Source organism: Phaethon aethereus (assembly GCF_964289735.1).
Source record: "Phaethon aethereus genome assembly, chromosome: 7".
NCBI classification, from domain to species: domain Eukaryota; kingdom Metazoa; phylum Chordata; class Aves; order Phaethontiformes; family Phaethontidae; genus Phaethon; species Phaethon aethereus.
This window is the reverse complement of record NC_138583.1, coordinates 18,810,365-18,836,787: the sequence shown is the minus strand read 5'-3', so window position 1 is coordinate 18,836,787 and position 26,423 is coordinate 18,810,365. Positions and strand designations below refer to the sequence as shown.

General features: G+C 40.9%; 1 protein-coding gene across 1 annotated transcript; it reads left to right on the top strand.

Annotated features, from left to right (window-relative positions):
- Positions 1-14,853: 14,853 nt before the first annotated feature.
- On the top strand, positions 14,854-19,685 carry EIF3F (eukaryotic translation initiation factor 3 subunit F; the record flags this gene model as incomplete). Its single annotated transcript, XM_082002074.1, has 8 exons — positions 14,854-15,154; positions 15,243-15,313; positions 15,533-15,612; positions 16,713-16,850; positions 17,922-18,013; positions 18,219-18,355; positions 18,498-18,611; positions 19,377-19,685. The coding sequence occupies 8 exons, from the start codon at positions 14,854-14,856 to the stop codon at positions 19,452-19,454; spliced, it is 1,011 nt and encodes a 336-aa protein (XP_081858200.1). The 3' UTR covers positions 19,455-19,685.
- Between the last annotated feature and the right edge of the window lie 6,738 nt (positions 19,686-26,423).

The window sequence follows — 26,423 nt, the reverse complement described above, 5'->3', positions numbered from 1 at the left end:
AGGCATCTCTGTACCCCAGGAAAGCTGTTTAGCTTGTTTGTCCTCACCTCCTCTCGCTGCCAGGACCTGGAAAATAACCAAGTACTTAAGCTTCAGTTTCACAGAAACTGTCATAGAACAGCATCATCACACTGTACTTTTACAACAACCTGAACCAATCCAACTGCGTGCCACCACAGTCCTGCTCTGTCCTTGCCTCAGAGTCCGCACCCTTTCTTTGCATCAACAGAAAAGACACCGAGAAAGTTAGTAACTCTCTCACCAGACCTGAGAGCAAAGACCACATTTTGTAAGGACATATAAAGGCCAGAATCAGCAAAGGACAAGAAAAGGAGGACTGTGTGGCAAATTAGATCAACCTCAGTCATCACAGGAACACAATTTTTGCAATTCTCAAACCTCACTAGCATCTAAAACTTACTTTTTTTGCAAGCTCAAGTATTAGACGTGGTATGGAAAGTGTGACTGGAAGGCCACAGCAGAGCCTCTTGATCCAATGAGTTTTTGCTATTCAAGCTAAACAGAGTCCATCAGGAAAAGACAAGATTAGGGTCCTCAGCTATTATGAACAGAAGAAGGTCTATTGTTGTTGACTACAGCAGTACTCACAGCAAGAAACAGATCAAGCCCCAGAAGCTGAAGTGCAGTGGCAGACAGACAAGATAGGTTTTCTAGTTGGCAGAGTGCTTAGACAGAAGGGATGCAGCTTGCCCACACAGCAAGTCAGAAGCAGAACTAGCTAGCTAGCTGCCCTTCCCTTTTCCTTACTCTCAACAATTTTAGCCATTTCTAGGCTAAGCATCTGTTAGAGCTTATTTTGGCTCAGCTTCAGGTCTCAGTCTTGTTCTTGGGAAGGTATTTTGCCAAATGAAATAGCAACCTTTTTGCTCCAGTGCTTGTGAGCAGATATTTAAAATATTGTTTTTGTCAAGGACAACTTCTTTTGATGGGCTGCAAAAGAGCCAAATTCAGTTTGAGACATTATTACAATCCCTTACAATCCCTGGAAGCCCTGTTTGCATTTGATTAAAGGGCAATGGAAACCAAAGATTTCATTTTAATGGAGTAGTCTTGAGCTGTTTCTATCCAAAACCCAGAAGAACTTCTGTGGTGACACAAACTGGACATACCACTTAAAACAACTAAGCACCATGTTTTATTTGCATGGCATGTGTCCTGTAATTTGACTTCAGCTGACAAAACAAATGCGTTTAGCAACAATTAAGATACATTAAAATCAGTACTGTTATGAACCCACGGTCAGAATTATGTCTTAGGAAAGGCTTGCTATTACACAGGAAATAGAATTCTAGTTCCCTTGCTGAACAAAGATGATAAAGACTGAGCACAACCTTATGTAAGCCCTGTTAAATACTGGGCTACGCTACAAGTCACAATCTACACAGGCAGTTGTATTTGCTTTGAGTACCTCAGTTGCAACAGAATATTGAACTACAGTTTTTAGTTGAAGGGATACTCTTCCAATGCTATTGACGTGAAACACAACAGCATAAAGAGCTTCCATGAGGAAGCAGACTGAAAAAACACACACAAAAATAAAAGATTTAAAGGAAAAGGAATAAAAAGAGAAGCAAGAAGTGTTCCAGCCTAAAAAAGTTCTGGCTAGCATGCAGTCTCATCACCTTTGGAGAGTTCTGTTACAGGATTCACAGTCATCCAAGGGTAACAACCACATCAAGGTGAAGTTTTGCTAACTTGCTGTAGCCAACCATCAGCAGCTCTACAATTCTTAACCAACAATTTATATACTTCTGTGAGCCTTTGTATATCTGTAAAAAAGCACAAGGCTCCCACAGAAATGAGAGGTACCTCACTTTTTCCCTGCAGCCCTCGGACTGGCTATAAATGGTGGCGTGACTGATCATTTGACTCCCATCTGTCCAACATCTGCTTTTTAGGGAAACCATCCTGCAAATATAACTACCTGGCTCTAGGCTACCATTATTATAGGCCTCAAGTTGCGCCAGGGGAGGTTTAAACTAGATATTAGGAAAAATTTCTTTACAGAGAGAGTGGTCAAGCATTGGAACAGGCTGCCCAGGGAGGTGGTGGAGTTGCCATCACTGGAAGTGTTCAAAAAACATGTAGACGTGGCACTTCAGGATGTGGTTTACTGGGCATGGTGGTGTTGGGTTGATGGTTGGACTTGATGATCTTAAAGGTCTTTTCAAACCTTAATGATTCTGGGATTATTCATAATGAATACCCTGTTGTATATTGAAACTATCACTAATGCCATTCCCTTAAAAAGATTCAGCATACTGACTTAGAGCCTGGGATCTCTGCTGGGGATGTTGTTTGTTCCCGTGTGCTTGTCCTTCTGTGAAGTGATAGGCCTGCATTACAAACACCACTACACAGTGACAGCTGTGGTACCTGAGCAAGTTAGCTTGGGTATGGGAAATAATACAGCTGACCGAGCACAGAAATTAAGTGGCCCCACTGTGAAGGGTGTATTAGTCCAGGGAGGCTGCTCTACTAACATGGCCTTAGGGCTTCTTGTACCTAAATTATTTTGAGTGTGTCTGTATTGCAATGTATTTGCCATGTATTGGTCTAACACATATAACACAAATGTATGTCTGATTGTGTTTTAATTATTATTTTCTTCTTGACAGTGATGCTATATTGCCATCAACTTTAAACATTCAAATATCCTATCTAACAAGCCCCAAAATTGTGGAAGTGGGTGAAAGTTTTTGCATATTGACCAAACAATATTTGCTTGATAGAGTATTCCTATCGTCATAATTTTCTTTTGTAAAATTGAGAATTAAAAACATAATACAAAACTCTAAAAGCTGATATTATCACTCACTTTAGGACTACAGTAGCTTGTCTTAAAAAAAAAAAACAAAACACAAAAAAACCACCGCAAAAACCACCCAAACAAAAACCAAAAGGCAAAACCAGCAGTTATTGCAAGACTTGCAACAAAACAATGTGTTTGGCATCACACTTCCGGTGGCAATACAGTAGCATAGCACCTTACACAAGAGAAAGAGTTCAGAACTCAGAACAGCCAAGGATAGAATTGCAGGTGCTTCAGACATTTTAATGCCCAGAGGTTGCTACAAATTACATTTAGGATTCCCCTCCTGTTGCCTAAAGGCATAAGTAAGTTCAGCCAAACCACTGACTATTCCTGATTTCTATCTGAACTGCAAACTCTTTGGAGCTGTATATCCTTTTGTGCCTGCATAGCTCCATCTGAACAGAAATAATAATCCAGGCTGCCACAAGTCCAGATCCCAGAATCAAGAAAGCTACTGAAGCTTTAAGGTGCCATGACCCAAATTATGCTTGCAAAGTGAGTTTCTTGCAAACTCCCTCTAGACTCATAAATATAGTTCTGTTTCCAATAACGTGTTTCTATTTAACATGTTTTCTGCATTTAAAACCATAATCCTTTGATAACTTTTGGAATATTTGGAAGATATTAAAAAAAAAAGGATTAAAAAAACAGAAAGCAGTTGGGTATGCCTGAAAGTTGATTGTTTATATGAATAAGCCATAGAACAAATAAAAGGCCAGACTGACAACAGTAGTAACTCCCAATGCTGATTCAAAGAAATTAAAAGCAGACCAGGAAGCTTAAATCTACGTGTTTTCAGTTGATCTTTGTTCCTGACTGTGTTTAATGGTCAGCTGTTTGAGAAACCCTCTGGGGTCCTACTAGTTGATTTCAAACTGGGAAACAGCAAACTACCACAGAGAGCAAGATGCTTTTCTTTTCAAAAGAGTGAATGTAAACACTGCTGAAAGGTTTCAGACTGCCAGTCTCAGAAATGTTTTACAGAAGATATACCAAGAAGCTTTTATTAGTCTCTCTGTGTATCTACAATACAATACTATATACACCTCCCAGGACAGAATATCTGAGCTTCTAACAAACTAAAATAATTGTCTCCATAATTCTCCTCCAAAGCAAGGTGGTGTTATTATCCATACCTCACTCTGATGCAGAAAGTCTCTAGGCTATATTCAGATGACCAATATTTCATCCATGCCCCTAAGTTTAGTGCTTCCTACAGGCTAGGTATCTTTGAAGGCCACATCAGCCAATACAGGACTCAGTGCAGGGATTGAGGTAAAATTTGACTCAGTTCCACTGGGTGCAATGTATGCCTAACCTCTAGCACTCTGAGAGCCTATATTAGTAAGTCCAACACTCTAGACTTTAATTTTGCTGGAAAGATGCTGTGCTACCCCCAAAACTAGTCTTTAGCTTCTCTTCTTCTAATAACTTCTTCAAATCTTAAAAATAATTTTTTTAAAGTAAAAAAATACAGAAAACAAAGCCCTTCCCCCAAAATTAAATCCTTGATAGAGATAACACTTTTTTTTTTTTTGAGCTATACAGACAAGAGATATTTGAAGCCATAGGGGCAGTCATGCTCAGAATGAGATAGAATGCATTAATGAACTAGAGTACGGTGATTACAGTGCAGAAGCAAAAACAGAAAAGCAAGCTGCTAGCTCAGCCTCCCTTTCCTTCCCAAACACTCAGAATTCAGCTACCCAACTGCTGGCCAGCACTATTGCAAGCTGATGCTACCTCAGTTCTTTGCTTCATGCTGTCATTCTGTTTTCACAGGTTAGGTCTGTGTTTAGGTGGTTTGCATTAAGCAGGTAAATTAGACACTTATGTTACACATCTGGGCTTTGTAGACTCTCCATACAATCAATACTCAGAGCGACAATTGTCTTAAGGGTGCAACTACAAGCATCTATATTAGACTTTAGCAAGGTGACTGAATTGCCTTCAGGAGATACTTCTCTTAACATTGACCACAGAAAGAACATACAGAGTCCAGGCTCCAAACCCAGGCAATCATCTAAGAGAGAAAATAGACTATGGATATACTGCTCACGCTTCTGTCCCTGGGCCAGAAGTTATTAGAAAAGTATCACCCAGCAACTTTTTGGCTACCTGATTTTTAAAACATCAAATGAGGTATGAGGAATGAAAACTGAATAGTCAGGCTCCAACACCTGAGGATAAGAATCTTTTAAAGCCATAGGGAGACTTCTTACTAGGAAGTTAAAGCAATGTCTTTGTCTGGATAGGTTTCTCCTACCATTCAAAAATATTTTCTTTCAGAAATTAGGAAGGGATTTGCTTCTCATATTTGCTAAACTGGGACAAGACATAAATGCAAAAGGTTGTGACTTCCATTGTTTTTAAGATAAGATGTACTTACTAAACCTGACCATTCTGTTAATGAACTCTACAGAATATCCCAAGGCATATATAGATGAAGTGTAAGATACTGGCACATCTAAAAATGAGGCAATTTATTCATATTTGATAAGGAAAATTCCTAACAACAAAAGGATTTGGGAGAGAAGTTTTATAGTATTTTCAGAGGGAGACAGAATCCCCTGTAGACTTCAGAGGGCAGAAAATTAAAAAGAAAGATTTCTAGACAGAGATAGCTAAGGGAAGATGACTGAGCATAGTGACGGATCTCTCCCATAAATTTTGCCATTGGCAGAAGGCAACCTTCCTGGCAGCTATGGAAACAAATGACTGGGATGATATTTCAGTGATGGATCAGCTCTTATTACTTGTTCCAATGCAAAAAAAAAGATGCAAAGGGATGTCATTCAGAATAGTAAGTGGCAAATCCCAAATGTTTGAGAGAATTAGAACAAAAAATCCCCAGAATATATAAAAACAGCTCTGGAAATTCTGAACTTTTCAGGTCAAATTACACTGAGTGAAAGAAATTAGCTGTGAAGTTGTAGCTGCAAACAGAAATCTGACTTTTCAGAAAGGGGCTGGAAATCTCACATGAACAGCCTAATTAATTGTGTTTGTATACTCCCCTTTCTGCCACAATAAGTCAAGTTGGGTGGAGCTGTAAAGGCTGGAGTACTGGGCAACTTGGAATCAGTTCTCTATTTGTGCAGACCACTCCAACCAGCCCTGTGCAGTTCACTCACCCAGTGCTGTATCATACTTTCTGATGCAGAAAGACAAATTGGCAAACAGAATATAGAAGGTGAATTTATATGACAGTGCTTGGGGTATTTCAAATCTACAGACAGATTGGTTAGGACAGAGTTTAGCAAAAGCAGCCCTTGCAAATACTATACTATAGTCCAAGCTTTCATGATTAACAGGTTTGATATAAAATGCAATCAAATGTTGCTGCTACACCAGAGATCTCAGCAGCATGACCTCACCTCAGCTAAAGAATTATTTCCATTTATTATTGGAAAACAGTACAGAGACAGTTAGTGTTCTCCTCCAGCTTAGGCTAGTTGAACACTTCCTCCCTCTCCAAAGTGCACAGTCTCTGGGTCAGGAAATGCACTCTTCAGCTTCCTCTCAAAGCTGTTTCCTCAAAGCGTTAAGGTCTTTCCTGCCTTTCCTCAACAGACTGTCTGTGCATGTGCCATATACAAACCTAGCCACTACAGTATCATTAGTCATATTTTGCAGAAGTGGGAAACTGAAATCTAAACGTTAAATGACTTCCCTGAAGTCTGTGGCAGAGATAAAAGGAGAATAAAACTGTCTCCTAGATTTTATTACCACTATTCCTTTTCAGCTCCCATTTCTGTATGTAAATGATTATCTTCTTACCTTCTCCCTCACTGCTCCCTTATTCATCCAACACATCATGCTGCAGATGCCTCAATACTGGAAAAAAAGCACAGAGCTGTGAAGGGACAGACACCACTGTCAGGCTCTGGTGCTGTAAAAATCATGTAATCCTCAGAGTTCACAGAATAACATTTTTGCTGTTTTATCTCTCGGCAGGCTTCCCTACACCATCAAGTGAAATACGTGTTTTCCAGTCTAGTTACTTCACTTCTGTATGCAGATTCCACCTCAAGACACCAAAGCAAATGTTTGTGCTGAGTGACAGAGCTAACAGCGCCAGTCCCAAAGGTCTAACTCACTGCTTCTGGGGACATATGAATTTTTGGTCTGGGCTCAAATGTACAGAAAATGGTGACTTTGACCCATGCTGTAAAGGTCTCCAAGGAAAGGACATGCTTACTTATAAGGGAAGTAAAGCTGTAAAGTGATTTTATAACAAGAAGGGACTGGGAGAAGAGATTATTTTCCCAACAAATAGCACAGTGATACATTAGCTGTTACAAGTGTTAGAAATTTTTTATATTTGAAATATAAGAACTTTCCTAATTATCTGCTATCAGTGACATTACACTTCATTTTATTTGGATGTCAGTAGGTATTCAAGGACGCAGCACTGCTCTGTTACAAATGCTTTTAAGTCAAGCAGAGTAGCAGCAAGTTACCAGACAAAGGGACACTGTGTTAAAGGCTGCCTGCCAGAGATTGCTTATTCAAGTTGATTACACAGAAAGGACAGTAGCGCTGCCACATGTCTGCCCCATACGAAAAGACGGGAGTGTAAATTTTCCTGAGTTCTCACTGTGAACTGGAACATAATATACTGACACAAGGTTTGATCTTGCAAGGTAGCGCACCTAACTGCTTTGCTAGGTCAGTGCAAGCACATTCTATCTTAGTTTTAAGTACAAGTAGTATATAAAATGCCTCTCACTTGAAAGCTGACTCTGAACATTATTTGAGTGAAAAGCAGAAAATAAGCACAATCCTAGATTGTCAAGGACGTCAAGAAGCAGGAATGTCCTGAGAGGTTGGAGAGTTCATGCTTTCATCAAAGACCCAAAATACCTTTCATTACCATATATTTCAGTAATCTGGGATTGTACAGCACATTTTAGGATTGCACCGCCATAACATCTGTAAGTAAACCTCTTATGTGAAATGGCAGAGAAGAATTAAGGTAGAATTAAGGTAAAAATAATGAAATCCACCTCATTGAGTTTCCCTTAATTTTATTAACTGAAGAAACTGGCAAGTCAAATTCGTGTAATAAATATTGGTGGAAAAAGTACTATGCACAAATTCCCACTTACGCTACTTACTTCAAACCAGGCAGAGTTAAGTCACTAATTAATTAGCATTAAGTGATTACAAAGGATGTGGTTTGTATTCACGACTATCTAATTGCTTTAGTATCAGAGGAAAATAAAATTGTCTCTCTTAGCAATAATCAGTGAATCCAATTAAGCATGAAACTCGTCTAAAGGCAACGATTGCAGACCACAGGAAAGAGGGCTGGGACTAATTACCCGGTACGAGGCAGCACTGGTACGCGTGTGAGCCCGCGTGTGCCTGCCGCCATCTCGCGGGGGCCAGCCCGGGCCGCGGCCTCGGCGGGCCGGGCACCGCTGCCGCGCCGCCCCGCTCGGCGTACCCCGGCGGCGCTGGCCCCGGGGCCATGACTTGCCGCCACCGAGGCCTCCGGTGATGTCGGAAAGCCCGGCACTGCCGGTGCGCAGTCGGCAAAGGCCGCTGGAAACAGGGGGCGGGAAGAGCCTCCCGCATCCACCCCCGGAGGGCCGGCACAAGACCTTGCACAGAACACCTGGAGGGATGACCTTTCCTCTGGCTGGCAGGAGAAGGGCTTTCCCTCCGGTACCTTTCATTAGTTCAATTGATCTCGCTGAAAAGAAAAGCAGGCTGCCTTTCAGGCACGTAAACACTTGCTCCAGCTCTGTCTTCTGGGAGCCGCCACAAGATCGCCTATCATTCATTTGCCGTAAATCTCACGTGTCAGTAAGTTTCACATTTCCTGAACAATCCTATTTCTAGTTATCCAGTTTCTTTTTCTCCGAGTCCTATATGTGTTATTCTTATTTCATCCTTTTATTTCCTTTCTTGCATTTTTCTTGTATTTTCAAAACAAAAACCTAGACAATAGTACGCTTCAGGTAAGATTCTATTTCCGATGTCTTTCCATACATGTATCTGAAGCATTCATGATGATCTGCACAGTGTGATTCCTCATTAAATGCATAAAATGACAAAAATGCCTCCTACACAGTTGGTCCAAAAAGCAGGACTCTGCTCTAGTAATGTCTAGCAACAGCTCTCTTTATGCAAAAGTTTGGATATGTAAGCTGGAGCATCATTATTAAATATTTCTGATTTTCCTCAACAAATTGTGGTATGGCAGTTGTATTATACGGCAATGCCTGCACAAGGACTACGCCTTGTAAGCTTTTCCATTATTGTCTGAACAGCCTTAGTCCTGCCATGGGTGTTTGAATATCCTGCGGCCAGTACAGAGAACAGGGTAATAGCAGATGCAGGACTACCTTTTTATGCAGCTTGATTTAATAATCAAAAAATTATACAGTCTTGATCCAGCCCTGAAAACAGACCACAGAATCACAGAATCATTAAGGTTGGAAAAGACCTTCAAGATCTTCAAGTCCAACCATCAACCCAACACCACCATGCCCACTAAACCATATCCTGAAGTGCCACGTCTACATGTTTTTTGAACACTTCCAGTGATGGTGACTCCACCACCTCCCAGGGCAGCCTGTTCCAATGCCTGACCACTCTCTCAGTGAAGAAATTTTTCCTAATATCCAATCTAAACCTCCCCTGGCGCAACTTGAGGCCATTTCCTCTCGTCCTATCACTAGTTAGTTGGGAGAAGAGACCAACACCCACCTTGCTACAACCCCCTTTCAGGTAGTTGTAGAGAGCGATAAGGTCTCCGCTCAGCCTCCTCTTCTCCAGTATGAACAACCCCAGTTCCCTCAGCCGCTCCTCATAGGACTTGTGCTCCAGACCCCTCACCAGCTTCGTTGCCCTTCTTTGGACACACTCGAGCACCTCAATGTCCTTCTTGTAGTGAGGGGCCCAAAACTGAACACAGGATTCGAGGTGCGGCCTCACCAGTGCCAAGTACAGGGGTACAATCACTGCCTTACTTCTGCTGGCCACACTAATGCTGATACAGGCCAGGATGCTGTTGGCCTTCTCGGCCACCAGGTTACACTGCTGGCTCTTATTCAGCCTGCTGTCAACCAGCATCCCCAGGTCCTTTTTCCTCAGGCTGCTCTCCAGCCATTCTGCCCCAAGCCTGTAGTGTTGCCTGGAGTTGTTATGATCAAAGTGCAGGACCTGGCACTTGGCCTTGTTAAACCTCATACAGTTGATCTCAGCCCAAAAATGAAACAAACTTCCAAAAGTAATCTGGCCAAGGGTATATCAGCACAGTATGTGATACAGATACAAATCATATCATACAAATATCATACAAATGTGATACAGATCTTTATGATAAAATGCACAGTTGCTTTTATATAGAATATTAGGGCTAGCATTTCAGTCAAACTCATCTGGAAAAATAGGGTGAACACATGATTGTACATACTTAGGGAGAGACATGGTATGAGACAACAGAAGACTCTTTCAGAATATCCTATGAGCATTTGGAATAAAAGCTGTTAGCCATTGATCTCAACAGTATGCACTGAATTACAAAACAAAGCACTGAAACCACCCACTCTTCAGGAAAAGCCAGTTCCAAGTACTATTGGTATATTCCCACTGAAGTCAGAGGGGTTACAGCACTGCAACAACAGAAATCTGCCTTTTAGATCAAAATGCCTTTTACCACGGCTTTTAAAAGTAGTTCACCTTCTCTCTTTTTCGACAGATCTCTTACTGGTGTTCAGAAGCAATGGAACCGGTACGTACAAGAATCAAGAACAGCTTAATAAATTGTTTTGAAACATTATTTTGACAATTTAAAATTTTCAATACTTGTCTGAGCCAATAAGTTTCTACCATTTGGGGTTTGCTAGGGTTTGGGGGTATTTTTTATTTCCACACCATCCTTTGTTCAGTATATGTCTCTCTCTCTCTCTCTCTCATCAATGAGTGTAAAACTCTGACCATGAAAGTATCTGTTGCTCTAAGTATGCCAGCCTGTGTACTTTTCACTGCAAGTTATTCTGTGAAGTTACTTTTACTTTAGGTTGGGTTTCTGTATTTCCAGTAGTGACTAAAAAGCACATGGCAGTTCCCAATGTGCTATTTTTGAACACCTCATGATAACTTCTCTTGCCATTCTAATTTAGAGAGGGTACATTCTTGGCATGCGACTAACACTACACCTGATTATTTTTTGGTAGCATTTGGATTTTCACTCTAGCATTACCTCAGTAGTCCCATGCATCAGTATTATTTCTCTAATAATTAAGGTAGCCCCATAAAACATTACACAAAAGCGGGTAAGGGCTTGAATTCCTCTTGATGATATGAAGGTGAATCAGCTGACACATTACACTGGGAATTGGCGGCTGCCAACAACTGTCTTTCATCTACTGGCAATCCCAAATGCACAGGGAGTGGATAAGTATCTCAGACATTCCATTAAGACCAAATAAGGGAACTATTACTTTTTTTAATATGAGAAAAAAAACCAACCCACAAATAAACCAAAAACCCCTAACAAACCAAAACCTGAATGTACTGCCCATGACTGCATCATATGAAAGTCCTGGAAAGAATGTAGAACATCTGAATCCTGAAAAACACAGATAACCAACAGACAACAAAAGTGCTGGTAATGTCACTGTAAGAGAAGTGGAAGGTCTGTGAGCACTATGAAGGCTGGAGACATAGACTTGAAATTCCAGGAAGGGAAATGGACTTCTGTCCTTTGATCCCAAAATTATTTGGAAAATGAGACCTGATATTAATTTTTTCCTAAATGATTATATAATATAAGTGTTAAGATCAGTGACTGATTTTTCTCTTGGCAGAAATAACTGAAAGACTCTACTAACTTCAGTTAGTTAACTTAAGACAGAATGCACAATAGAAAATTATTCTTATAATAATGGAATAAAAATGTCGAATTCAATCCCATGAAACTAACCAGATAAAACTACATCCTGAAATGATGAATCAAATAAATTGTAAATATTTTACTTGTAATGCAATGTAAGAAATATTTTTCCTTAGAGCAAGAGATGATGTTTCTTCCAGTAATATAAGCAAGATGAAAAGACAGCTACTGGTAAAGAAATTATACATCATCTGTGAAAATGCAGCTGACTTGGCAGCAAATGCAGTAATGACTCAGTCACACGTACGGACTATAAAGAGAAATCATACAAAAGCAGAGCTAGAAGTTTAATTACATTCATCACCAAAGTCAGATGCAGGGAACCCAGAAAGGAAAAATGTAAAATCAGAAGGCCCTGAGTTACCACCCCGATCTATGTTTATATGCAAATGTGTCTTCCGTTTCTCCTCTAGGCAGATTTTACGGTAATGAGGTAGTATCTAAACATCTTAATCATCTCACTAGAGGGATGCTAAGTTTTCAACAAACAGGCACCATTAATATACGTGACTGTTGACTATTGTCCTCTGAAAGTAAACTGATATTTTGTGAAACAATATTAATTATGAAGGTCTCTATTTTTCACTAGACATTCAGCAAGGAAAAACAGTTTTGTAGCTTGGGCACTTCTGCTCCAAGCACTATCACGTGATTGATTTTCTTATAATTAGACAAAAAGATTTATACAATCTTTGTCTTAAGTGGGCTTTGTGGGAGCCAGCCACTGATCTTTGACTTTTGAGATATAGGCTATTCATCTTTACTCACTACATATACTCTCCAGCATGCCATCTAGCAGCTTGATATCAACGTATTAAAAAAAAGGTTATCACAGTTGCCAGTTTTGGAGCACAGCTGTGGCTCCATATTAAGTCCTCCCTAACTCTACAGGTGGCAATGTAAAGGTATAATGAGCAGGTCTTAAAGAGCTTGCTTGCTTCACCTGACTCTGCAGCTGACTACGTCAAATAAAGTACCAAGGGTAATTTGATGCAAACAAAAATGAGATCAAACAGCTGCTCTGACAAGAATGCCTCACACATAAGAATTCTCAATGACACATCAAAGCTCCAGGAACAGAAACATTTTAAAGCTTTATGCAATTTGACCCAGGCACACCTACAAGAAATGAAGGCTGCATGGTGAAAGGCTAAGAATAGGAGATCCAGTTTTTACTGGCAGACAGACTAGGAAGTGCTTTTATGAAGAGATAAAATCTGTTCATGTTCCCATGCATTAGCTCTCCTTTGTAGCTTTGACAGGTGTTCCCCACTTATGTAAAAGAAGCAAATTGCTAGCACATGGGCAGAATGTATTATCTTTTTATTGAGATGATTCTTTTATACTCAGGAGCCTGTCTTCAATGACTTGAGTCAAAACTGCTCAACTGATGATGTTCACCCCTCAGCTAATGAAGAACTCCAAAAGCCACTAGTCATGATAAAATTATTTCTGATGTTAAAATGACTTTAACTGGTAACCCAAATATGGGAAAGAGGCATCAGGAGCCCAAAGTGAATCTATAAAGGAGTGAAAATGATTGTATCTGAGGCAGTAACCACCACTGCACTTTGCGCTCTGCTACACCTGGGAAACAACTACTTGGAAATGTTCTCAATTATTCAAACAGCCACCTGATTGACAAAGTGATGCCAGAGAACTGATGCAGTTTTTGACTGGCATAGCTTCACTGGACTAAGCACTTTATGAGGGGATAAGACTACTGCATCTTTCAGTGTTTATACATATGTATACACACACACAGAGTTTCCTTGGGGAAGAGAACCGCTTGAGACCAAAAAAATCCCAAACGTTTCAAAGGTACCAGAAGTTCTCCCATAAAGTTTATCAAACTAATATTAAAAACTGTGATAAAAGGTTTTGAACTAAGACACTTAGAGGTAAATCTGTTACTATGTTGCTGCAACTGTTAAGATAACAGCTGCAAGCATAGTGGCCAAGAGAGGGAAGGAAGCTCCAAAGGAATCCTGCCTCCTTAACCAGTTATCAAAAGCGTACTGCTTTGTTTTACAACCACACCCACCCTACCCACACAGGTTTGTTGCCTGAGAGTAAACACACAGGGCACTACAAGTAAATAGGTAAATAATATCCAAGTCAGTTTGTTGGGTAACCAGCATGTGCTCTCTACAAAATACTTGGCAACCACTTACTCTTCTGCACTTCATTGGCAACAAAGACCGGGAAAACAGGACTAACAGCACTTCGCTGCCTCATGGGGCCAATACCTGAAGGGCTGCATAGCCCTCACATACAGCACTACTGGATAACCTTCTTCACTGTGGTGGCAGCATAGAGCCATAGCTGAAGACTGCTGTGTTTACCACATTGCCATACTGCTGTAGGGCAGCAGGTGAAGCACTGCTGCCTCTACCTTCACTGCAAGCAGGTCAAGGCAGCAGCAGCAACCTTGCCGCCATGGCCAGGACCACAGTGCCGCCGCCCAAACGCCTCAGCGGCTGCCCACAGCCAACAGCAAGACAGGCCTGAAGCATGACCAGGAACATACCAGAGAAACACAGCCAGCTGAGGCAGTCCAGGGCTACAGCAACACCCCCGGGGCCACTGAGGGCACAGGGCCTGGAAGGCCACGGGCAGCTGTGGGACACCCAGCCCTGCCCAGCCTACCTCCAGCAGGGCCTTCAGACCCAGGCACCGCCAGACCGCCCAGGCGAGTGCTCGACACTGCACAAACAGGAATAAACCCTACCTTCTCCTAACAACCAGCGGGGTATCGGTAGTGACACAGCCAATAAATAGCCTTTCCTGCTCTGACAGACAGAAGGTAAGGGCGGTGACAGCCAATGAGAGACAGATACGTACGGAGGCGGGCGATGCGAGAACCCAATCGAAAAATTTTCCGGCCCCGAGAGGGTGGAAACAAGATTAAGCTTCGGTCACTAACTGTGTGCTCTTCCTCCAATCAGACCGTCCTCCCCCTTCGCTCTCCCCTGATTGGCTAACGAATGGCAGGAGGGCCTTAGCACACCCTTTTCCCCAATAGAAAGGCAGCACTGCGTTGACAGGCGTTCAGGTCAGCCAATTATTGCCGCCGTGGGCGCCCTCTACCCCTCTCTCTTGCAAAATGGCGGCGACAGCTCCTGCTCTGGCTCCCACTCCGGCTCCGACTCCTCCCGCAGCCGCGCCAGCGCAGAGCCCGACGGCAGCGCCCGCCACGCCGGCTGGAAACGCTCCCCCCACCGCCGTGCCGCCTCCGCCCGCTGCCCCGGCACCGCCGCCGCCGGCCGCACCGCTGTCGGCCGCGCTCTCAGGCCCCTTCCCCGGCGGCCGCGTGGTGCGGCTACACCCCGTCGTTCTCGCCTCCATCGTAGACAGCTTCGAACGGCGCAACGAGGGCGCGGCGCGGGTCATCGGGACGCTGCTGGGTAAGAGCCGCCACCCCGCCAGCCTTGGGGGGGAGGGGCAGCCCGCCACCCCCAGGGCGCCCCCCCCAACCGTGCTGCCCTCCCGCAGGGACCGTGGACAAGCACTCGGTGGAGGTCACCAACTGCTTCTCCGTCCCTCACAACGAGTCCGAGGATGAGGTACGGGGAGCAGGGCCGGCGCGGCGGGCCCTCCTGGCGGGGGTTCCGCGCCGGCTCCGGCCTGTGCCGTAGAGTGGGCGGTGGGTGTCGCGGCGGGGCGGCGACTGGCGAGGGGTGCGCTTCCCCTGATGGCGGCGTTAGGGCTTGTGCCCGTGTTGCACTCCGCTAAGGGTTAAGCATCGCAGTAACCAGCTGACTTGGTTCTGTCCCGTTTCTCAGGTGGCAGTTGATATGGAATTTGCCAAAAACATGTATGAGTTGCACAAGAAGGTGTCTCCTAGCGAGATCATTCTGGGCTGGTAAGTTTTCCTTCCGCAAGAACGTGCAAGCAGTTGTGTTGGTTGCTTAAACTACTTGAAATACATAATTCTCCTTGTCACACATTGAGAAGCAGCACTAAGGCTTGTGACAGTAAGATCTGGCAGCTCTTGTTGTAGAGTCTGTTGTAGAGCTGCTGCAATTCATAACAGGAAGAGAAGGTACTGGAGACTTAGAGTGTTTGGTTTTTTTTATATCTAGAAAAGGTTATCACAGAGGAGTGATCAGTTAGAGAATGCTTGCATGGATTTGTTAGAAGAACTTAGCCCCCTGTAATACAATTTGCACCATGGAGGTTAACTGGTTAGAAAGAAGGGAGAACGTGAAAGAGTAGTGTCAAGTACCAGAGGCCTCAGGAGGAATCAGTGATATAAGCTTGAGCACACAGAAGTTCTCTGCTGAGAAAAGATGGAAGTACTTGTGTGGGGGGTGCCAAGCAAGATCAGTTATGGGAACAGAGTCTGTGTCCAAGTGTGTGGATAGATAGCTTTATCAATCTTTTCACACTTCTCTGATCCTACAAAATAGCGTAGTTCTGTTCCTGTGGAGCAAACTTCCTCATCAACTTTCTAATGGCACAGCAAAGTGCAGTTCTAATGACAGGAGGTTTCCTCTGTATGCAAGAAGCTAATTGCAGAGCAGTTAAAGGAGCTAGATTAACAAGTTATATCTCCTGCAGAGAGATGTTTTGATTTGTGGAACATCTACTTGGTTTGTCCAAATTTGTTTGGTGTGCTTTGGCTTACGTAGAAATAAATAGTTGGTCCAGAACATAGTGACAGATAACCGAATCTTCAGTGCCTGATGTCAACTGTACTGACTCTTCATGGCTGGTACTACAACACTGGCCCTGTGCATGTTTTGGACATGTGTGTGCTCAGCCTGCCATTCTGAAAATTCTAGGACAGCTGGCCGTAAAACTATAAATTCCATAGTTAAAACACTTGTATTTAGTATGCTACTGCAGCTCTGTGTTTGAAAATCAGTGTTTTAGGATACAAACCTGTTAAACACCAACAATACCAAACATTGGGCATTTGAATGTTGGAAGAACGGCTCCTCAACCTGTGCTCTTTTGAAGGTATGCAACAGGTCATGACATCACAGAACACTCTGTCCTGATCCATGAGTATTACAGCCGGGAAGCGCACAATCCAATCCACCTCACTGTGGACACGAGTCTCCAGAATTCACGCATGAGCATTAAAGCCTACGTCAGGTACTCTGGGAGGCTGCATTTCTGGGAGGGGAGCTGTGTGAATTACTGAGAGAGACCACATCAGGGTAATGAGAAATGCAGTGGGCTGCAGTGTCCCATTTTGGACAATGTTGTGTAGTAGCTGAAACACATCAGTGAGCCAGGGAATATCTTGAGCTTTGTATATAAGTTGAAAGACTTAACCTTTCATAAGATAGTACCTTGTTGGGGTGGGGAATTGTGATAACTAACAGTGTTCTGAATGTCTTTGTGGCATTTCACAGGATTCATATAGCTAGCATTAATGTCACTAACTTCCATCACACTGTCTGAATGCTAGCCCATAGTCCTGGGCTTTATTGCCCAGCAATTCATTTATACAAGTTGGAGGATTAGTGCAGTTAAAACATAACTGAAACAGCATCTTCTTGATCAATCTTTCTTCCCCTTTACCCTTCCATTTTTATCAATTAGTAATGGAGATTAAATATTGAGAAATTAAACTATTCCACCTCACTGTTGTTCTCAGTACTGGCTGAAGAGCTCCTCTAAGGAAAATACCCCAGCCTTCCTTTGTAGCAGAAGTCTATTGCTTCTTGACTGTGCACCTTCAAAAAGGAAGCTGTTCCATGACATCTCAAAGCATAAATGGACTTCAAATACTTTGAATAATAGGAATAATAAAGGTCTTGAGAATGCTTTGTACTTGGAATATGTCATACCTATGTTTGTTCCGTAACTGGTTTCTCAAAGCGTGGAGTATTTCAGGATAGAAGATACACCTGTTCTATAAGCAAGAAGGAACTGTGGCAAAGAAGATAGTACTTAGCTCTTCATGCATTCGTGCTGACAAATGTCAGACCAGCTAGGAATAGTCTTAGATGAAAATGAGCAATTAATAGAGTGCCAGGACTGATTTCCTGTCCTCAGTTATCCATGGTCTTAATATTGCTGATTTTGGTGAGAATGAGTGACCTACTCATGTTCACACTTCAGTGCTAACAGAGATCATTGAGATAGAAATCTATTATTTCCTCCCTTAAATATGTCCATGCTGAAAATGTTCTGTTGTTGTTGGTTTTTTTTCCCTAGTGCCCCAATGGGAGTCCCTGGTAAAACTATGGGCGTGATGTTCACACCTCTAACAGTGAAGTATGTTTATTATGATACAGAGCGGATAGGAGGTGAATGTTTTCTTCCTATTTTGGTTATAACCATTGTTTTGACACTGTTCAAATGCCTTTTTTTACCCTGGTAGAATTGCCATTCTGGGAATTCTACCAGAAATTAGACTGTCTTGCTTGAAGCTATCCTAAAACTCTTCAACAAGTTAAGGATTTAAACTGTTTTCTGTGGCATTTTTTTCACTGATCCTCCTTTTGCTTTCAGTGGATCTTATCATGAAGACTTGTTTTAGCCCTAATCGAGTGATTGGCTTGTCCAGCGACTTACAGCAGGTGGGGTCAGCATCAGCCAGGATTCAGGACACCCTGACCATGGTGCTGCAGTATGCAGAAGATGTATTGGTAAGGCCATCTTTTTATGAGCCAGCAAATAAGTTTGATGTAAGCTTGTGCATCTTGATTTTTTTTTTTTAATATATTCTCTTTCTGGGCCACAAACTTAGTGATTTTTACTCACATGGAAGTATTTGTTTCTTCTGCTTAGTCTGGCAAAGTGGCTGCTGACAACACTGTTGGGCGTTTCCTCATGGATCTTATTAATCAGGTGCCAAAGATTTCACCAGAGGACTTTGAGACAATGTTAAACAGCAATATCAATGTAAGTTCATGATCTGTTTTTTTTCAGTGTATTGCCAGCAATTTTGAAAATTTGTTACACAGACACAAATGTCTGTGATCAAAACAATCTGTCTTTTTATAGAAACATGTTAATAGAAAATACAGCTCTTGTCAGTAATTTGATGTTTTAAGAGGTGAAGGTGGATGAAGGAGCTCACCATAGTAATCTTGCAAGCAGCTGCAAGTGAGAGAATAAATTTTAAAGTACTTAAGAATTATGCAAATAATCTGAAAGCCAGCACCAATTCTTTTAGAGTGATTGGACAATATGAATTATGACGCTTAAAGCAGTACAGATTTCAAGGATAACTGGTGACTGGCCAGCTTCCTTTGCCTGAGCTGATGTTCCATCTCCTTACATAACACTTAGGACATGAACAAAGTTTTAGTGTGCTACCTTATTTCTGTAACAGATTGTTAGAAAGCAAAAGCAAAGTTTCTGAATGTGTTGTTCACCCACCGTCTGCAAGACCAGAACTAATTTTTAATTTTGCTGATACCCTTTGACTTGCCTGGTTAACATGGGTGAACTCAGAGTTAAAATTTCACAAGTAGTGTTTCATATTCTGGGAATACCAAAACCTTCTTCCTGCAAGGGAAGCATTCCTCAGGGTAGGACTTTCAGGACTAACAATATTTGTAGTAGCTGATTGTAAACTGTTTTACAGGTGTTAATAATTCAACTCCCTGATAGGCTACCATCTTTGTTAATATTTCTGATCATTGTTTTTTCTTCCCCTCTCAGGACCTACTGATGGTAACCTACTTGGCAAACCTCACACAGTCACAGATTGCTCTCAACGAAAAACTTCTGAGTTTATAAAGCAACTTCTGCCACCCTGCACTTCAAAGAGCCTGAAGAATGAGCAGATACACTTTTCTATGGTGGTGTTACAAATTTCCTTGGACCGTAATTTAATTACCTAGATGACTGTGTTTACATCTTTATTTCCATTGCCCTAAAAAAATCCCTAACATGGTTTAGGAAATGAATGGGAGCAGCTGCGGTTTAGTTGAGCCCAGTATTTTAAAATGAAATACATGAATCTCTTGTCTCCTGGGTTTATCTACTTGTATAACAAAATACAGCTTTATTCTAAGAATGTATTTGAAATAAAAATTGCATTGCAATGGGAAGAATGGCTTCTGTCCAGCAAAACCTGTTCTCATTTATTGTATAATGAGTCCGCTTTTGAAAGAAAGAGGGGATAACATCACATCAGGAAAGAAAACTAGAGTACATGCAAGTAAACTCCAATTCTGCAGACTACTTTGCAGTTTTTTTTGCCAACTGCTAAAGCACTCTGAAAGCATGGCTTCTTGTGTTGCACATAATACGCTTTTTCAAGGAGGGCTACAGAATGGTCACTGGCTTATTAGTGGTGCTGTGTATATGCCCTTCTACAACAGGGTACTGACAGAGTACGAGACAGCAAATTCAGTTTACACTATGGTATCATTTCTATCCATGTCTGATCCTTTGGGAAAGGAAATCAAGGTCAATAGCATCAGCCCTTCATAAAGTGAGGCTTCAGAGAATTATACTAGCAATAAAGTTCATGGTTAAAAGGTCTTGAAAAGCATTTGTGGCTACTGGAGTTGCCATCTTTGCAAAAGTACAGCAAAACTACACGTCATGAAGTTTTGAAGTTAAAAGTTGGGTGTCATCAAATCTGAATTTTCTGTAATGACCCTGTGCTGCTGCTAAAATTATCTGAACAGAAACTTTGCATTTTTCTCCCCAAAACCTGTTTCACATTAAATGAGTTCTGGCTGAAAGAAAGCCAGTAACAATCTGAGCTGTTCCAGTCTTAGCTAGTAATGTTTCCTTTAGAAGTCCATTCAGCTGTACTGAGGAGGTTTTGGTGTCCCTCTTCTACAACATAACTGTTCCCACCTAATTACTAGTGACTGCTGATGCCTCACATCTTTTGGTAAATGAATTTGAAATGTTAGAGAAGCCTGCAAAGCCAGTGTTCCCCAAAATAATTTGCCAGGTAAATCCAAGAATGGGACTCAAGTTACTAATCTGTAGATCCTGTACTTGTTCCAATCTGGAGAACTCCCCCAGTGACTCAGTGCTAAATTCTAAACTCTAATTGCAAGGACAAGGTACATGAAAACTGAAGGTAATAGCAAAGATTCTAATCTCTTTGAAAATGTTATTCATGAGCATTAAATAAGTGTTAAAACTCAGCTCTTGTTTTTTGTTAGTCTGAATAAAAATGTTTTGTTCTCCCTTTTCTTCTTTAAACTTAATATTCATAACTTCGGCCATTTAACTATTTCACAAATTTTCAGGTCAAGGTGTTTTTTTAAAGTAAGCCTTGAAATAGGTGGAGGAAAAGAGAAAGCAGCAAAGCGTGCTCAATTACTGCAAAAAAGTTGCAGGGGGAAAAGGATAATATTCTTTCCATGATCTCTCCTCTGCAGTAAGCTCTCACCATTCCCTGTTAGGAAAATGGATAAAATGTAAGAAGAAAGATTTTAACTGTGCAAGTTGAATAACTATGCTATTTAATAAGCTGCTGTGCACAAAATGCAAAGTTCTGAGAAAAAAGATCCATTTGTGATCATTGATACAGAAGAGGTATTGTGGAATTTGCCAGCCCTTGCAAATACCTGAAGACTAACGATGATATGCCATAGGGGACTGAGGTTATGTCCTCATACCTTCAGTCTAGGTAGAAAGACTTGACTGCAAAGCAGAGACGTCAGAAGAGGCCACAATCCATAGGTTCAGTTGTATGCCAGACAGCACAGTGACAAATGCTTGGAATTGGAGTGGGAGAAAAATAGTTGTCAGTTTAAAAACTCTGTATCTGATCCCATCCATTCTGTCCCTTTTTACTGGGTGAACGGCACATCGTGAACCTTACATTGACTCTGGAATTTTGAATGCCTGATATGAAATTTCAGTGGCCACTCTTACGAAGCACAATATTGCAAACACAAATGTAATGCTTTATTTTTCTTAATTGTAAAGCCTGGGCTGTATTATCACTTAAGACACTGAGGCATTCGTTCTCTGGAGTTTGAAAATCTAGATGGAAACTCCTAAAGGTCTTTTATTCTAATTGTTCCACTTCATGGAAATCTATCTAAAAACTACAACAGACAAAAGTTCAGTAGAAGATCTGGTGGGAAAAGCTTGGGAGTCAAGAAGCATCATAAAGAATTTAAAGCTTTAACTTGCTGTTGATTTGTAAACCACAGATTTCTTGGATTTATTGGGCAACTTTTTCCTTTTGTTTGTTTGTTTAGGTTATGCTGCTCCAAATAACTTTGACAAAGTCTAGCTTTAGCCAAACAGATAGTTCTCTGGGTATGCTTCTATACACACTTTATATATTTAGTCATATTAGTGCCCTCACTAATATAATAAAAAGCATTTCTGTCCTCTGATATGTTCGGCCTTTTTGTTTTCTTAGATGGCTTCCCTGACATCTGGACATTACGTATTACATGTTTGGTTTTGGTAATGTGCATGTTTTCCTGGTAAGTATTAGGCTTTAAAATACCTTGCTTAAATGGCTCTGTTAACAGCTCCTAGCACTGAAGTATTTAATTGCTCAAATGATAAGATCTTTTTTGTATCCTGGCTTAGTTCAGCTGATCTTGGGTTTTTACCTCAACATAACATTCTCCTTGAACACTTCTTTTCCTCAATATACATAACAATATTCAGAACAGAGTTTACTGTTACAATTAATTCTCATGTTCTAAGTCTGTGTACTTAGAAAAGTTGGAGGAATGTATAAAATCAGTCCATCTTGCTGCCTTGGACCCTTCTCAGACATATAATCTCAGTCAGCCTCAACAAAGGAACAGAGTTTCAGCAAAGCATCTCTTAGCAGTACGAAGAGGCAATGAAACCTTGTCCTTTTTCAGTGAGCATGGTGACCTCAGACCACCTGCGGTTCGATTGGCATGCAGACATTATGCTTTGTTCTGCCATCTTCCTAGTGTAGCAAGACTGTGCTTGTTCATGTCTTTGAGCAAGCATATGTAAAATCCACAAGCACATGTAAGTACTCAGTGTTACTTTATCAAAATCCATACAGGCAGGATGAACTATCTTTAACAGAAATGCCGTCTTAAAATTGCAGGAGGGAGCTGGTAATGCTCCAGTATTTCTTAACTGATGACAGTCTCAGCAGTAGAAAGAAGGTGGTGTACCACAATGAAACTGCAGATACCTGATGGTAATTAGCTTCCCTGTGCTCTGTTGCCATCTGCAAGCCTTTAGATGATTCTTCAAGAGATATTAGTGGACAGGCAGCACACAACAGTCAGGTTTCCCTATGACTGCTATCCGGTACTTAAGATTGATGCTGCACAGAACAGTTCTGGTGGTGGTGACTAGGATTAGAGTAAGATCCTAAAGTGAGTCCTTGCAGACTGTATTTTGTTACTGTTAGTTTGCTGGTTAAGCTAAAAAGCAGTTGAAATTTGACATTCTAAATTAATGTAACTGAAGAAAAGGGCTAATACTACGTGTTTCTCTGGGTAGGAAAAGAACTTTGTGCTGCTAATTTGGTGTGTTTAACAGACACTTCATTGTTGTCATCTTCTCTGGTTCCATGTGTCCACTAACTTTATCTTAGAAGGGGTTTCCTGAATCACAAATTCAGTTCTTTCCTGTCTTGACCAACCATATCTTAAATTCTATTTTAAATATACCTAAATATAACCCCTATGTCCTTACTGAAGTTCTTATTTCATGCTCTTCCTAGTATTTATACATAGAATGTTATAGGTAGCCATCATACTGTAGCCTTCATTTTACTAAACATATTAAGCTTTCTTCTGACACACTGTTTATGCTTTGATCACTTAGCTGCCCACTTTAAATTTCAGTCTTTCCTGTACTTGAGTTGCTAAAGACCGTACCCACATCAGCATATAGATCAATGAATATAAGATGACATTAATACTTTCCTGTGATAAATTCCTTGTTTGCCTCTTGGTGTCTGTCATGTAGTGTGACTGAGCACCCCAATCTCTTGCCCCTGCTGTCACTTGCAGCTGAACTCCAATTTGCCAGGAAAATTATTAATTTTAATGTATGACCTGGCATTATGACACTTTTTAATTAAAAAAATCTGGATCCACATATTTCTCCTGGTTTGGAATATTCTCAGTATTGGTGCCAGCTCACAGTTTTGTCAGCAGGTATCACTAGCTTATTCCTAACTTTTGTGCCCTACTCAGTTAAGAAAAAACTTGGAATTGATCCCAGACCAACTTAACAGAATTCAACAAATTTCCTTTCCAACACAGCGTTTGTTCTTTCTGACACATTGTTTATCCTTGCTCATGCTAATTCCTGTCGTCTGTAGTTTAACTAATTATGGGTTCTTGTCAAGCCTTCTGTGGACATCCAAGTGGTTTATACCAATTCCTCATTTAGAATGTACATTTTGTCAAACTGACTCAGTATGTCCAGTGATTATCTCTGATAAACCATGTGTTTGGTTGTAAGCCTTGGAAAGTGGAGATAAGACTAATTGTTCTATATTGTTGAGAATAACGAACTTTCTATTTTACTATCTGCAATTTGATACTTAAAAAAACCCCACCACCCTGCTGCCAGAATTACAATTTCATTTGCTGATTATTTCCATATACTGGGATGAAGGTCACTAAGTTTGCCTTGCTGAGTCATTTAAGTTTATCAGCAGAATACTTAAGTCTACTGCAAAGAGCAAATAGTGTTTTGGTGTGTGATTTTGTGAGCCTGTGGACATATGCCATCTACTAGTAACTAATCTGAAATGCATGGTTTTAATCCTAAGGATTAAAAAAATTGATGGTGAGAAATGTTGGACATGCTGCTCTTTTAAGTAGTCTAGCAGAACAACCTACTGTTTTCCTTTGTGCTTTGAGGAAGGGTGAAGCTTCCATTTCTAGTGTGGTTCCACACAACAGAACTAGAGACCCTGGTAGCAACCCAGTTGCAAGCTTTGTGTGAAATCTTGCTGTTTGGATTACAGTGGGTGGAGCCCTAACATGACTCACTTGCAGTGACTCTCATTTGAGCAGCTAACCAAACACACAGCTCTTACTGAAGTGAACTGAACCTGCTCTGCTCCCTGTTCACATGGAAGGTTAACTCAACAGCTAACTTTGACTATCTGCATTTTAATTACTGCAGTCACAAGGTAGTGTAACAGGAAAAAGTATTTTTAGTACATAATTTAGACTTGGATCACTGCAGTATCCTGTTGGCTTGTTAGACTTTGACCTACGGTTCAAAGCTGACCAGATCTTGTTGCCTATTGCAAACTGTGGGAAAACTTGGGGTTTTTTTTTATTTTATTTAACTGTATTGGCTGAAATAGAGCATCGAAAGTAATACTTCATGTTATTTAAGTAATTAATTATTTTATCCAACCAGGATACACAGCACAGTGAAGCAGCAATGCTTTAGTGACCTATGCCACCAATAATAAATTATTCTGGAAAAAAGTTTTGTTTCAGCTCTATTGATAGCACTCAGTTAGCACCACTACATAGTTGAGAGCCAAATCCTTCCAGACCAGAATTCTGTCCAGTATCATGTCTTCACAGAAGATGCAAAGATATTACAAAAGAGAAAAGCATGAGTTTGTCTCCCAACTTCTCACTATTAGAAAATTCAGCTTCAGTGAAGTTGCCTTGACTCTGCATGGGGTTTTAGAAGCTTTCCTAAACGTGCTGGCTCTAACTATAACAAGAAGCCAAGGGATTTCCTTAAATATAGGAAGTGAAATTAGATGACCAGAATGGTTCCATTCTATGCTTTAAAAAAGTCATTTCAGTTATTCTTGTTAAAATATAAGCATGCAACACATTTAACATAGATTCTTCAGACATATGCCATTTTATTTAAATGTTTTCTCGTGTTCTTTTCCCATTTTTTTGTGAAAACAGATTGTTCCTTTCCTGAATAGCTCAATCCAAACAGGCCACTAAATAAAGAGATAAAGAATTGTGTATTTTATAAATGTACTTGGCTCCCATGGAAACAGGGATTTAAATATATACCTGTCCTGAAAGAAATGTGCTTGTCAGAGGTGAAATAGAGTAGACATATATTGGGAACGTGAGCTGAAGAATGCTGTGAGGATTAAGTTCTTAATGCTGCTCCTGATGTGTTCTGGGCAAACAAGGAAGAACAAGCCCAATTTTGCTGATGATAGGTCATTTATTTGATTCTTTATGTGGCTTTAGGTGCTTTTCATTTGAACTAGGCAAGCATAGTAAATTATTACCCACCTATTTTCTGCTGCCTGCACTTAATGCTGTTTTACAGACAAATAGAGCAGTGGCTGTTTCATCTAGAGCTCAAGTGCTGCACCAGGTTACAGGAAAAAATAGTTTGCATTTTAATGGTCTCTGAACTGCTAACATTTATAATAAAAAAGTGGGAAGTTATTTTGAATAATCTCAAGTAACTAGTGCATAATATCCTGGTGGATCCTTCATAAATTGTATCTTGCTGATCCGAATCACTTATGAATAATTAACCAACAGGTAAAGGAAGGACTATGCATATACAGCGTCTGTTCCAAGTATAATATGAATAAACATTACAATAGACAGAAACAAAACATTAAGTGCGCTTCCCACAATTGCATACAAATGACTATAATTAAGATTTTTTTCTAGAGAAAGGTATGTAGTAGCCAGGACAATCTTACCTTTATGCCCTCTCGGGATCTAGATCCTGATCTTGAGTAACTACATAAAAACTAGCAACTCTTCCAGCTCTACTTTTGCCCTTCATACACCTTGCCTGTTACACACT